The sequence below is a fragment of the Oncorhynchus nerka genome, linkage group LG24 (assembly GCF_034236695.1).
Source record: "Oncorhynchus nerka isolate Pitt River linkage group LG24, Oner_Uvic_2.0, whole genome shotgun sequence".
Classification (NCBI taxonomy): Eukaryota; Metazoa; Chordata; class Actinopteri; order Salmoniformes; family Salmonidae; genus Oncorhynchus; species Oncorhynchus nerka.
The window spans coordinates 90645087-90659931 of record NC_088419.1 but is presented as its reverse complement, the minus strand read 5'-3'; the positions used below and the strand labels follow the sequence as shown (position 1 = coordinate 90659931).

At 43.4% G+C, this 14845-nt stretch overlaps 1 protein-coding gene across 2 annotated transcripts in view; it reads left to right on the top strand.

The window, feature by feature from the left end:
- Positions 1 to 14845, top strand: part of wwtr1 (WW domain containing transcription regulator 1) — a 105037-nt gene that overhangs the window by 24378 nt on the left and 65814 nt on the right. For both annotated transcript variants that reach the window (XM_065009293.1, XM_065009292.1), the window contains exon 2: positions 12432 to 12568. In XM_065009293.1, coding sequence (XP_064865365.1) covers positions 12432 to 12568 — 137 coding nt within the window. The remainder of the gene's footprint in view (positions 1 to 12431; positions 12569 to 14845) is intronic.

The window sequence follows — 14845 nt, the reverse complement described above, 5'->3', positions numbered from 1 at the left end:
GCAGTTCCTCCTAAACTCTCCTCCAGTATAGTCTCTACGGCAGTGCAGTTCTTCCTAAACTCTCCTCCAGTATAGTCTCTACGGCAGGGCAGTTCCTCCTAAACTCTCCTCCAGTATAGTCTCTACGGCAGGGCAGTTCTTCCTAAACTCTCCTCCAGTATAGTCTCTACGGCAGGGCAGATCCTCCTAAACTCTCCTCCAGTATAGTCTCTACGGCAGGGCAGTTCTTCCTAAACTCTCCTCCAGTATAGTCTCTACGGCAGGGCAGTTCTTCCTAAACTCTCCTCCAGTATAGTCTCTACGGCAGGGCAGTTCCTCCTAAACTCTCCTCCAGTATAGTCTCTACGGCAGGGCAGTTCTTGCACCATTTTGTATGTTTATCCCTGTTCTTCTCTGGCGTTGGATCTCAGAAAGCAGCAGAACGCCTCTGGGTTTATCAGCGTATAACATCAAAATACTGACCAAACCCCCGTGGGGTACCACACCAAACCCCCGTGGGGTACCACACCAAACAATCCTCAGCATTCAGCTATAGGCCTATCATGTAGACTGCTACCCTACCTCTATATTTTACTTTAACTATTTTCCCCAGACAAAATGTCAAATCAAATGAAATGTTATTGGTCACATACACGTGTTTAGCAGATGTTATTGCGTGTGTAACGAAATGCTTGTGCTTCTAGTTCCGACAGTGCAGCAATATCTTAACAATTTCACAACAAATACCAAATAGGCATAAATCTAAGTAAAGGAATGGAATTAAGAATATATAAATATATGAGATGAGTAATGTCAGAGCGGCATAGACTAAGATACAGTAGGTAGTGTAGAATACAGTATGTACATATGAGATGAGTAATGTCAGAGCGGCATAGACTAAGATACAGTAGGTAGTGTAGAATACAGTATGTACATATGAGATGAGTAATGTCAGAGAGGCATAGACTAAGATACAGTAGGTAGTGTAGAATACAGTATGTACATATGAGATGAGTAATGTCAGAGAGGCATACACAAAGATACAGTAGGTAGTGTAGAATACAGTATAGACATATGAGATGAGTAATGTCAGAGAGGCATAGACTAAGATACAGTAGGTAGTGTAGAATACAGTATAGACATATGAGATGAGTAATGTCAGAGCGGCATAGACTAAGATACAGTAGGTAGTGTAGAATACAGTATGTACATATGAGATGAGTAATGTCAGAGCGGCATACACAAAGATACAGTAGGTAGTGTAGAATACAGTATAGACATATGAGATGAGTAATGTCAGAGCGGCATAGACTAAGATACAGTAGGTAGTGTAGAATACAGTATAGACATATGAGATGAGTAATGTCAGAGCGGCATAGACTAAGATACAGTAGGTAGTGTAGAATACAGTATGTAGATATGAGATGAGTAATGTCAGAGCGGCATAGACTAAGATACAGTAGGTAGTGTAGAATACAGTATGTACATATGAGATGAGTAATGTCAGAGCGGCATAGACTAAGATACAGTAGGTAGTGTAGAATACAGTATGTACATATGAGATGAGTAATGTCAGAGCGGCATAGACTAAGATACAGTAGGTAGTGTAGAATACAGTATGTACATATGAGATGAGTAATGTCAGAGCGGCATAGACTAAGATACAGTAGGTAGTGTAGAATACAGTATGTACATATGAGATGAGTAATGTAAGATATGTAAACATTATTAAAGTGGCCAATGATTTCAAGTCATTATCACTAACCATGTTTCCATCCAACACTTTTTATGCAAGTGAAGTCATACCCGTATTTAAAATAGATATATTAATGATAATAATAATAATAATATTAATATATTAATAATAATAATAATAATAATAATATATTAATAATGATAATGATAATAATAATAATAATAATATATTAATAATGATAATAATAATAATAATATTAATAATGATAATAATAATAATAATAATATATTAATAATGATAATGATAATAATAATAATAATAATATATTAATAATGATAATAATAATAATAATAATAATATTAATATATTAATAATGATAATAATAATAATAATAATAATATATTAATAATGATAATGATAATAATAATAATAATAATATATTAATAATGATAATAATAATAATAATAATATATTAATAATGATAATAATAATAATAATAATATTAATATATTAATAATGATAATAATAATAATAATATTAATATATTAATAATGATAATGATAATAACAATAATAATAATAATATTAATATTAATATATTAATAATGATAATAATATTAATAATACTATTATTATTAATAATAATAATAATAATCATCACGACAGCTGTGATGGAAACGGGACGTTTCGTTACAATTATATAAAATGCGAACAAATAATTAGTTTGTTCGATATGGTGGGATCTTGAAATGGCGGTGGAAACTCTATTATACACACCCATATTGATATAATAACCATCCTATTGAAGTAGACTTGGAGTCACATGACGACATGGTGTGTGTGTGGTCCTACCACTGCGACTCGGGGGAAACCATGCCGTTTAAATGAGTCTACGGATGAAATAAGTTCTGAACTTCACAGGGTGGGTGAAAGTGCCCGGATGAGCTTGATGCTCCTTTACAATAGATATCCAGGGACGTATTCTGGTGACATGATGATCGATGCTTGATTTGCCCGTTTTTGACAAACATTCTCGCTCTTAACCATTTAATAATCTCATCGTGTAGCCTAGCCTATCCACACTGTATCTGCGAGCTCATATGTAAATATGCCAACGCACCAGGATCAGACTAGTCACGTTTTGCTATTTAACCCAACAGTTTTTTGTGACAACTACTATCGGTAGAGCTGAAAATGTGATGGGAAACATGTTGAACATTCACATTTTCATGTCCAGAATAAAAGATAAGTGGTGTGTGTGTGTGTGTGTGTGTGTGTGCACTACGTCAACTAGTGATTCTGTGTCTGCAACAAGTCTGTTTGGTGGAAACACCACGGGTGAGAAAATGTAAAAATGTTTTCTTCATGCTGATTTTTCAGAATATTTACATGAAAATCTGTTGCCAGTTGGATGGAAACCAAGCTATTGTCTTCAACAAGACACCATAGTGGTCTCTTATCAGAACCCCTGGTTACATCTGAAGCTATTGTCTTCAACAAGACACCATAGTGGTCTCTTATCAGAACCCCTGGTTACATCTGAAGCTATTGTCTTCAACAAGACTCCACAGTGGTCTCTTATCAGAACCCCTGGTTACATCTGAAGCTATTGTCTTCAACAAGACTCCACAGTGGTCTCTTATCAGAACCCCTGGTTACATCTGAAGCTATTGACTTCATGACTGTACACGTGAAGCTATTGACTTCATGAATGTGTACATCTGAAGCTATTGTCTTCAACAAGACACCATGGTGGTCTCTTATCAGAACCCCTGGTTACATCTGAAGCTATTGTCTTCAACAAGACACCACAGTGGTCTCTTATCAGAACCCCTGGTTACATCTGAAGCTATTGACTTCATGACTGTGTACATGTGAAGTGTCCGGTTGGCGTGGATGCAATCTGTCGACTGGAAGCCTGTGGAGTGTCCGGTTGGCGTGGATGCAATCTGTCGACTGGAAGCCTGTGGAGTGTCCGGTTGGCGTGGATGCAATCTGTCGACTGGAAGCCTGTGGAGTGTCCGGTTGGCGTGGATGCAATCTGTCGACTGGAAGCCTGTGGAGTGTGCGGTTGGCGTGGATGCAATCTGTCGACTGGAAGCCTGTGGAGTGTCCGGTTGGCGTGGATGCAATCTGTCGACTGGAAGCCTGTGGAGTGTCCGGTTGGCGTGGATGCAATCTGTCGACTGGAAGCCTGTGGAGTGTCCGGTTGGCGTGGATGCAATCTGTCGACTGGAAGCCTGTGGAGTGTCCGGTTGGCGTGGATGCAATCTGTCGACTGGAAGCCTGTGGAGTGTGCGGAGGAACGGGGTGACGTGGGAGAACTTAGGGAGGTTGAACACCAGGCGGTCTGTTCACAAAACAATGTCCATACAGGCTACAACACTTTTACAATGGGTCAAGCTTTTGTAGGCCAACGTTCCTTGCTAGCTTAAAGCTGAAGCCAACAGCAACTCACTACCCTTAGTACTTTGTCTGTGATATAGGTAATGAAAAATATGATAATATCAAAGCTGATAGCGACCAAAACTTTGTCGGTCTTTCTCTGATGTCTCTCCCAAAGATGCCTTATTTATTGACCTTTATTTAACTAGGCAAGTCAGTTAAGAACAAATTCTTATTTTCTATGACGTGCCTTGTTCATGGGCAGAACACCTTGTCAGCTTAGGGATTCGAACTTGCAACCTATCGGTTACTAGTCCAACGCTCTAACCACTAGGCTACGCTGCCGCCTTAGCAAACTGACTCTCTGCGAATAGGGTTCCGATTAAAACTAAGCCCAGAAACTCAATGCATGCACACACTCCTATTGGATATGCTTTCACCTGCATTGTGAATAAGCCTCGGCTACATCTTGAGATACCCAGTTTATCAACAGACTACAGATTTACTATTCAAGCAAATTATTTCTATTATGTGGTAAAAACTAAGTCAAATTTGATTGTATAATTGATTCATTCGTGAGTACATGGCGGTCTCTGAAAAATGTTGCCATAGAACAATTAAAATGTAATGATATTGAACTCAAAAGATGCCTAATGAATGAACAGAACAGTAGCTAAGTGTGTCTGGATCAAGGACCTCTCTGTGACTTCGGCTAAATATGCCTTCTGTTTTGTCGTGGTATTGTTTTGCTATCTAGTATCATGATGGTATCGAGTATTGTGATACTAAACCTTGTATCGGTATTGTCAAAATGATGTTACCCTAGATGGGATGGAGCGGCCGGACATCATTAGTCACACGAGACAGAGGGGAGAAAGAGATCAAGGCGTAGGGTAGTTCTGGGTGATTGGGACCAGTGGACTCAATAGGCTGAGTGAATAAGGAGAGGATGTTGTCTTTTCAAAGTGGTTGACAAAGTCGTCCGTGGAGAGGGAGGGGGGGAGGAAGTGAAGGAATAAAGGAGGGAGGAGGCGGCGGCAAAGAGTGATTTAGAAATGGGATTTAGCAGCGGATACAGAGGAAATGAATGGGAAGGATAGTCACCATCTTAGTAGTGTGTTGTAATGTGCCTCTGTAGATCAGACCGTCAGTGGACTGTGTACACACAAGGTTCTGAACGTCTGGGGAGCGCTGGTGTAAACATGTAGAGGAGAGAGGGGGGAGTGGGGGTGGGGTGGGTAGTAGCGAGAGCGGGGGGTAGAGAGAGGGGGGTAGATAGAGAGGGAGAGATAAAGCAGCTTATCCAAGAGACTGTTTATGCTGAAGTCCTGTGACATTTATGAGTTGTGATGGAGACTGTGTGTCAGGGTTTCCGTAGGGGAAAATGTGATGCTGGACATTTTTGACCGGCAGGGTATTAATTTACAGGACATTTTAAGGAAAGTGCCGGATCCATATGCCATGGGTGTGAGACCTGATTAGGGCGTCCACCCACGGTTTCTCACAATGACAGAAATCACATTTTAGATTATGGTAATTCATCTTAACAGAACATACAACGAGCGTGGTGTTCTTAGAAGAATCTGACGCGCATGGGCCTCCCGGGTGGCGCAGTGGTTAAGGGCGTTGTACTGCAGCGCCAGCTGTGCCACCAGAGACTCTGGGTTCGCGCCCAGGCTCTGTCGCAGCAGGTCGTGACCGGGAGGTCCGTGGGGCGATGCACAATTGGTCTAGCGTCGTCCGGGTTAGGGGGGGTTTGGCCGGTAGGGATATCCTTGTCTCATCGCGCACCAGCGACTCCTGTGGTGGGCCGGGCTCAGTGCACGCTAACCAAGGTTGCCAGGTGCACGGTGTTTCCTCTGACACATTGGTGCGGCTGGCTTCCGGGTTGGATGCACGCTGTGTTAAGAAGCAGTGCGGCTTGGTTGGGTTGTGTATTGGAGGACTTCCAACCTTCCAACCTTCGTCTCTCCCGAGCCCGTACGGGAGTCATAGCGATGAGACAAGATAGTAGCTACTAAACAATTGGATACCACGAAATTGGGGAGAAAAAGGGGGTAAAATTAAAAATAAATAAATAAAATAATATAAAATCTGACGCACACTTTATGAAGATGTTAGAAAAGCCGCATATTTTCTTCCAGACAACGAGACGTGTAACGAACATCACGAGCTGGTCAACGCATTAGAACGTTCAAGATGTCGTTCCCATAGCAACGATTAAAACATTCCCAAACCAGAAACCATGGATTGATGGCAGCATTTGCGTGAAACTGAAAGCGCGAACCACTGCTTGTGTCAGTCTACTATACCCCGGTGTAGAAAAGCTCAGCCTTTTCCAAACAGGCTCTGGGACAGTTTTGGGATGGTACATCCTCAAATTCATACAACTGGTAGGCCTAGGCTACATAAAACATGTAAAAGTCCAAACAGGCTCTGGGACAGTTTTGGGATGGTACATCCTCAAATTCATACAACTGGTAGGCCTAGGCTACATAAAACATGTAAAAGTCCAAACAGGCTCTGGGACAGTTTTGGGATGGTACATCCTGAAATTCATACAACTGGTAGGCCTAGGCTACATAAAACATGTAAAAGTCCAAACAGGCTCTGGGACAGTTTTGGGATGGTACATCCTGAAATTCATACAACTGGTAGGCCTAGGCTACATAAAACATGTAAAAGTCCAAACAGGCTCTGGGACAGTTTTGGGATGGTACATCCTCAAATTCATACAACTGGTAGGCCTAGGCTACATAAAACATTTAAAAGTCAATGAGTCTGATGCAACGAATCAGAACATTTAGCTTAAAATGTTGATAAATGACTTATTTTCTCCACAGAAGCACAGCAATGTGCACAAGGCGGTAGGCTACATGCGACTGCTTAGACTGCAATTAGAGGGAAAACATTTCAAAAGTGCATCGTTCATGTGAACGTTTTCTTGTCTGTTTAGAAAAAGAGGAGATTCAAAGATGCAACAACTAGGATGGGTTGCAAATACGACTAGGATTGTGCCTTTGACTACTGGACAACGGAGGAGAAAAAAAAGGTGATTTTGAAAACCAATAGAATACGAGAGAAATAGACTACTGGTTTCAATGGAGAGACGGCACATGTCTAAATGATCGCCTCCATGGATATGGTGTGATGTTGCCTAGGCTACTTTGAAGCAAGGTAAGACATGCTTCATATGTAGTAAAATGTTCAGGTTTCAAACCATTTAAATATATATATATATATATATATATATATATATATATATATACGTTTACATGCACACTAATAATTCAATATTAAAACTGATTATGGCAGAAGGCAGAGTATGGCATGAGTCATGTAAAACACTCTGCTCATCTTATAAATCGTCATAAAGGTCATAATCGAACGCCAATTAAAAACAACTGGTTTTCTGAGAAACTATTCGAATTATTAGGACATGTAAACTGCTTTCAAAATGTAAAAACTAAATAATATAAAATACATTTAAAAATAAAATATATATATTTTTTAAATAATTTAGTTAATTTAGTTGAGTGGCTCACTCAGCACACAGACCAGGGTTTCCGTTAGCAGGAAATAGCTTAATTAAAAAGCTTAATTATCCCAGACGATTGGCCGGTGGACAATTTTATTTATCGGCTTTTCTAAAAAATAAAAACATTGGCCCAAAAAATTGCTATTACCTGCTAACGGAAACCCTGGTCTGTGTGCTGAGTGAGCCACTGAGGGGGACCGTTGTTTCAGCCTGCAGGCCGCCCTGTTCCATTGCTTCAGCCATTGTTCCCGTTTCCTCTAAACAATGTGCTGCTCTTTCCAAAACACCACCACGTGAAGCCCCTCAGACCCACCCAGAACCTCAGGCCTTCAGGCCCCTGCTCATGTGTTTTCCACAGTCCATGGAAACACACCGTCTGATTCTGACACTGTGCCATCCTGGTCATGGCCGTAACCCAGGGTCTTCAGTTTCAACTTGGCACGAGGACAGGATCAGCTGCTTTCTCGCTTTGAAAGGAAAAGAGAGCTGATCCACTGCCGTTTTAGAGGTGAGGAGATATTCCCACTGAGGGCCTGAGGACAGTCATCCCCTCCCCACAGCTGCAGGACAGCTGCCCCACCAACAGCCCGAGGCCCTGTTGTGCTCTGACGTCCACAGGCAACTCCCACCCCAGGCACAGTTCTAGGATCTGCTTACCCTCTCCAAATTATTAAAGGAAAACACAAAATGACCTGCGGTCAGTGTCTATGTGCGACTTCATCCAACTCTCCCACAGGCCTTTCGTACGTCTGAGGAGCGACACTCTGCCGCCTTGCGTCTTAACAACATCAATTAGCCTTTCCTCTGTAGTCTCACGCACATGGACTCTCTCTCTCACTCACTCACTCACTCACTCACTCACTCACTCACTCACTCACTCACTCACTCACTCACTCACTCACTCACTCACTCACTCACTCACTCACTCACTCACTCACGGTTTCTTGGAGCTGCAGGCCACAACAATCATTTCAAGCCTTCCTTTCAGATGTCCCAGATTAGGGCATGGTACTACTACCATGTTCAGTGTTTAGCCTCTGTCTCGTCTGTATTCAGCTGGAGTGGCTGAGGTTTATTATTCACTTTTGGGGAGTATAAGTCTGTGGGTGTTTCCTTCATTAGCTTTTGACCACTGTTTTGTTGATGAGTAACCACAGTCGTACTGACTCAACAGTTTATCTCCAGTCTGTCCTGGAATCTACATCTCAGCTCTGTTTTTTTCTTTTTTTTGAGCCCTGTGGTGTCCGATGACTAACCCCCACAGTGGAGTCTTCCTGCCTGGGTTACAGCACAGAGTAACAGGACATGGGGTTTTACCTTCCCAGAGTGCATCTGTGAGTCACAACATGGTTTGGGAAAGAAGCCCTTTGTGCCCTCACACCCTGACTCAATCTGGAGGCGCGTGCCCCGCGCTGTGCCACTCACTGACTATCTAGTGCCCATTGTAAACAACATTTAAAAAAATATATATATATTCTCTTGATTGTATCTAAGTACACTGCAATTCGGTTTCACAGGTAAAATGCCAATGTTTATTTTTTGGGGGCATGTATGGCTGTATATGTAAGGGATAATCAACAAGAGGGTATGGAAAATAATGAAAACAACTTTCCTCAGAGTTGCGTAGCGCCACAAGTTATTATCATTTAACATCTACTGAAGTAGCTAGCCAGATTACCAAATATGTTTATAACTAAACCAAGATAGACCACAGCTTGTCATTTCCAATGGGGAAAAAAATTGTCCTAGTGGGCAGAACAAGCAAGGAGGTGGGCAGAGCCAAGCACGCGCTAGCGAGATCCTATTGGCAGGTTGTAGTACACATCTGCATATTTCCGTTAGGGAACGCCTACTCTGTGAAGTGCGCGTGAGCAATAGCTCAATTCACCTTTGCACTCCATCTAAAAAACATGATTTTTGAAAAACTTAAAGGGTGAAGTATACAAAACGTAAGTCCTCTCTGTTCTTAACAAATTCTAGTTTTGGGAACAGAACTGTATTGAGATCCAAATGTTTTAATCGATGAGAGCATTTGCAGAATGTCGGCCAAAATCCATCTCGTTCCATCTTCTCCTATTGCCTGCCAGTGGGCTTCCTCTCGCTACCATATTTGGTAGTGAGAGGAAGCGCCAACCGGATGCTTCACATCTACACATCCAGTGAAATATCCGTCTCATTGTTCTGTGAGTTTTCTTCATAGCGACAGTAGTTGCTTTGGTAACCAAACAGACTTGCAAGTTTTAGCTAACCAAACCATCAGTCCTAGCTTGCTATTATGAAAACTGAATTCAACACAATGCCAATAATGTTTTCAATTCCACTTGGGCTTTCAAAAGCAGCTCCGACGTCGAACAATGTAAGAATGAACCATAGCCGTTGGATTCTACCGCGCAAATATACCGCGCGTTATTAGGAAATGATGGGCGCCCTTCAAGCCAATCAGAAACAATTATTTCAACAATGCCATGGTATATAACTGTGTAATGAACAATACTATGAAGGAGGTATCAGGGCAGTATCCCTGCTGTGGGATAGGAGTTGTGCCCCCCCCACCCCCCCCAGTGAGTCACAGCATGCATAGTGTGGGAATCCCTTTGTGTGTGTTAGAGGGAAAGAAAGAGAATCCCTTTGTGTGTGTTAGAGGGAGAGAATGAGAATCCCTTTGTGCCCTACCCTCAACCCTCTGACTCACTGTAGGCAGTGTTCTCCGGGTCCCTTCCACACTGTCAAGACTCCTTCCTGGACTTTGTATTGTAAACAAACTAGTTTCCCATCCCACGCACTGAGCTGGTAGCAGCCTCGATGGATACGTAGATATAACTGTTTAAGGGAACTGGTTGGTCTTGAACATTGAGCACGATTACAAGGCACACAGTAATGAGATTTACTGTGGATTGTCAGGTCACACACATATACATAGTTTGTTTTAAAACGTTGACATGCTTTTCGAGAAGAATGATTTCCCTAATAATCCCGGTTTACATGGGACACATCTGCAATCAGGCTACTGGTGGGACTTTTGATAAACGCAGAAAATCGCCAATCAAAATCAGACTTCAGATGTGCATATAGTTTATAAAAACTATCAGATGTGTACTTTCAGTTATTTATTTATTTTTCTCCATCTCACTTCACTCGTGCATTATAGAGGGACGCTTTACTAACCTGCGCTGTCACATGTACAAGTGTAAATACACAATAGGAATGGCGATTTTCTTTTTAAAAATTATTTAAAAAATATATATATATATTTTTAAATGTATTTTGTTTTTAAATTTTGAAAGCAGTTTACATGTCCTAATAATTCGAAAGGTTTCTCAGAAAACCAGTTTTGAATTGGCCTTCGATTATGACGATTATTAAGATGAGCAGTGTTTTACATGACTCATGCCATACTCGGCCTTCTGCCATAATCAGTTTAATATTGAATGATTAGTGTGCATGTAAACGTACTCATTAAGATAAAAGCCTAGCTATGATACAACAACACACAATTACACCAGAAACATGTTGCCAACCTTCTAGAGCTGTTTGAGGGGGGGCAAGTCTTTAACTGATTTACAAGGCTCTAGTTGTACCCTTTTTTAAATAAGGCTCTAGTTGTACCCTTTTTTAAATAAGGCTCTAGTTGTACCCTTTTTTAAATAAGGCTCAGGTTGTAGCCTTTTTTTAAAGGCTCTAGTTGTACCCTTTTTTTAAAGGCTCTAGTTGTACCCCTTTTTTAAAGGCTCTAGTTGTACCCCTTTTTTAAAGGCTCTAGTTGTACCCCTTTTTTAAAGGCTCTAGTTGTACCCCTTTTTTAAAGGCTCTAGTTGTACCCCTTTTTTAAAGGCTCTAGTTGTACCCCTTTTTAAAGGCTCTAGTTGTACCCCTTTTTTAAAGGCTCTAGTTGTACCCCTTTTTTAAAGGCTCTAGTTGTACCCTTTTTTTAAAGGCTCTAGTTGTACCCCTTTTTTAAAGGTTCTAGTTGTACCCCTTTTTTAAAGGTTCTAGTTGTACCCTTTTTTAAAGGCTCTAGTTGTACCCTTTTTTAAAGGCTCTAGTTGTACCCTTTTTTAAAGGCTCTAGTTGTACCCTTTTTTTAAAGGCTCTAGTTGTACCCCTTTTTTAAAGGCTCTAGTTGTACCCCTTTTTTAAAGGCTCTAGTTGTACCCTCTAGTTGTACCCCTTTAAAGGCTCTAGTTGTACCCCTTTTTTAAAGGCTCTAGTTGTACCCCTTTTTTAAAGGCTCTAGTTGTACCCCTTTTTTAAAGGCTCTAGTTGTACCCCTTTTTTAAAGGCTCTAGTTGTACCCCATTTTTAAAGGCTCTAGTTGTACCCCTTTTTTAAAGGCTCTAGTTGTACTCTCTTAGCATGGCATTCCAACTGAAACTTCTCAAGTTACTTATTTCCTGTTACTTTAGCTGATGAGATATTGCACAAAAGCATCATTCATATGAACCTGCTGCAGCCTCTCCTTAGTCTAATATTATAATCCGAGTGATGGTAGTAACTAGGGCCGGGGATTGCCAAGGGACCTCACCATACGATGTTATCATGATGCTTAGGCGCCGATGTGCTATGTATTTGTGATTCTCAGGATTTTCTATATGTATTTGTGATTCAACACTTCTATTTTATTGCCATTTTGATGTTCCAAACCTATTGAGACGAGAGCAATGAGAAAATGAGTTTTGATCCGTCATGGAAATAAGTGCTGATAGCCTGAGCTAGAGCTATCTAGAAAAATCAATACTGGAGTTAAAATATCAATGGGAAAGAGGGAGAGAAAGCTCTCTGATCTGTAGTAACTTGGTTTTGTTTTCCCCCTGATGTTCTCTTTCTCTCTCCATAGTCACGTGGAGAAGATCACCACTTGGCACGACCCTCGGAAGACCATGACGACAGCCATGAACCAGATGAGTCTCCACGCCCCCCCACCCTCTGCCAGCCCACAGCAACGCAACATGGCCCTGTCCCAGCCCAACCTTGGTGAGTCACACAAGCTCTCTGTGTGTCTCTTTCTGTGTCTCTCTCTCTCTCTCTGTGTGTCTCTCTGTCTCACTCACTCACTCGTGTGTGTGTGTGTGTGTGTGGGGGGGGGGTGTACGCCGACCTACCCAACCACTCCTGACACGTCAGTGTTAACACATCGCCACAGTCCTTGACTATTATCACTCACACCAATGATATCTTTCACCCTGGGGACTACCACAATAACACACAGTCCTTACCAGCTACCATGATAACGTCAAAGCCTGGTTGAGTGTGTGTGAACCAACAACCAGAAGCCTGTTGCCAGAGAGATGCATGTTGTTGTGTTGAAGGTGGAGAGATAAGGAAGCTCTCCTCACCCCTTTATGCTCCACTTAGTCTGACAGAGCCTGACTGCTCCTTCATAACACAGATTCACATTGACAGGTTAATCTAATTCACATTAGCGATAGCGTAGCATTGACTGGGTATTCTCATCCGCGTTAGCCTAGCCAACACCTATAATAGACCCAGCTAAGCAATCTGACAGCCACCTTGACTCAGCCTGCAGAACATCAACCCCTCTGCCACTCCACTGTTGGAGACAGGCCAATGGGCACCGCTCTCTAAAGGGTCAGGCCAATGGGCACCGCTCTCTAAAGGGTCAGGCCAATGGGCACCGCTCTCTAAAGGGTCAGGCCAATGGGCACCGCTCTCTAAAGGGTCAGGCCAATGGGCACCGCTCTCTAAAGGGTCAGGCCAATGGGCACCGCTCTCTAAAGGGTCAGGCCAATGGGCACCGCTCTCTAAAGGGTCAGGCCAATGGGCACCGCTCTCTAAAGGGTCAGGCCAATGGGCACCGCTCTCTAAAGGGTCAGGCCAATGGGCACCGCTCTCTAAAGGGTCAGGCCAATGGGCACCGCTCTCTAAAGGGTCAGGCCAATGGGCACCGCTCTCTAAAGGGTCAGGCCAATGGGCACCGCTCTCTAAAGCAGGGGTGTCAAACACAACTCCAGGAAGGCCTCGTGCTTTGTTATTTGTTCTACAGACAACATGCCATCAACTCTTTGTTGATATTGTGTTGAAAGGTTTGACTGTGTCTCTGTCTGTTGTAAAACTGAATGCAGTGGGTTAACTGCCTTACTCAGGGGCAGAATGACAGATTTTGACCTTGTCAGCTCAGGGATTTGATCCAGCAAACCTCCCGGTTACTCGCCCAATGCTCCTTCTTGCCGCCCCACTACTGTGTGTGTGTGCCTTTGGCCATTTTAGGTGTGTTTACAGCTGGAGAGTGATGGGTGGAGGGGTAAACAAAGCGAGAGGAGGGGGAGAACATAAAGAGAGACAAACAAGTGAAAGACTTAGGGGGGCTGGGACAGAGGGGGAGGGGCTGGGACTGTGGGGTGGCTGACTGGGACAGAGGGGGCTGGCTGGGACAGAGGGGGAGGGGGGGGCTGGGAAAGGGGTGGCTGACTGGGACAGAGGGGGAGGGGGCTGGCTGGGACAGAGAGGGGAGGGGTGGCTGGCTGGCTAGGACAGAGGGGGCTGGCTAGGACATAGAGGGGGTTGGCTGGCTGGGACCAGGAAGGGAGGGTGGCTGGGGAGGGGGAGGGAGGCTGGCTGGGACAGAGGAGGGACAGGGGGGAGGGAGGCTGGCTGGGACAGAGGGGGAGGGGTGGCTGGGACAGAGGGGAGGCTGGCTGGGACAGAGGGGGAGGGGTGGCTGGGACAGAGAGTGGAGGGGAGGCTGGCTGGGACAGAGGGGGAGGGGTGGCTGGGACAGAGAGGGAGGGGAGGCTGGCTGGGACAGGGGGGGGGGTGGCTGGGAAGAGAGGGGGGAGGGGTGGCTGTTGTGGGGGTGGCACAGACGGGGGTGGCTGGGACAGAGAGGTGTGTGGCTGGGTGTATGTGTATGAATAGAGTCTCTCATCCTGAATAATTGTCTGTACACCGCCCCACTCTACTTGTTCAAACGCCACTGGGATGTTTTTCTCCTGTCTACTCCGTGGCCTTGTGGTTAGTGTCTGCCCCAAGATTAGAAAGTTAGAAGTTTGATCCCCGGCTGAGTCGTACTAAAGACTGTGAAAATGGGACCTGATGCATCTCTGCATTAACGAGAGAGATTGAGGGGGTAAGACCCTACGATAGACGTCCTGTCCAGGGAGTGTACTGGTACATCAAGGTCCCTCACTTCAGAAACAGGAGATCTGCACACACACACACACACACACACGTTTCTGTCAATCTTCCATGGAAAGTTTTCACATCAAATCAAATGTATTTATATAGCCGTAC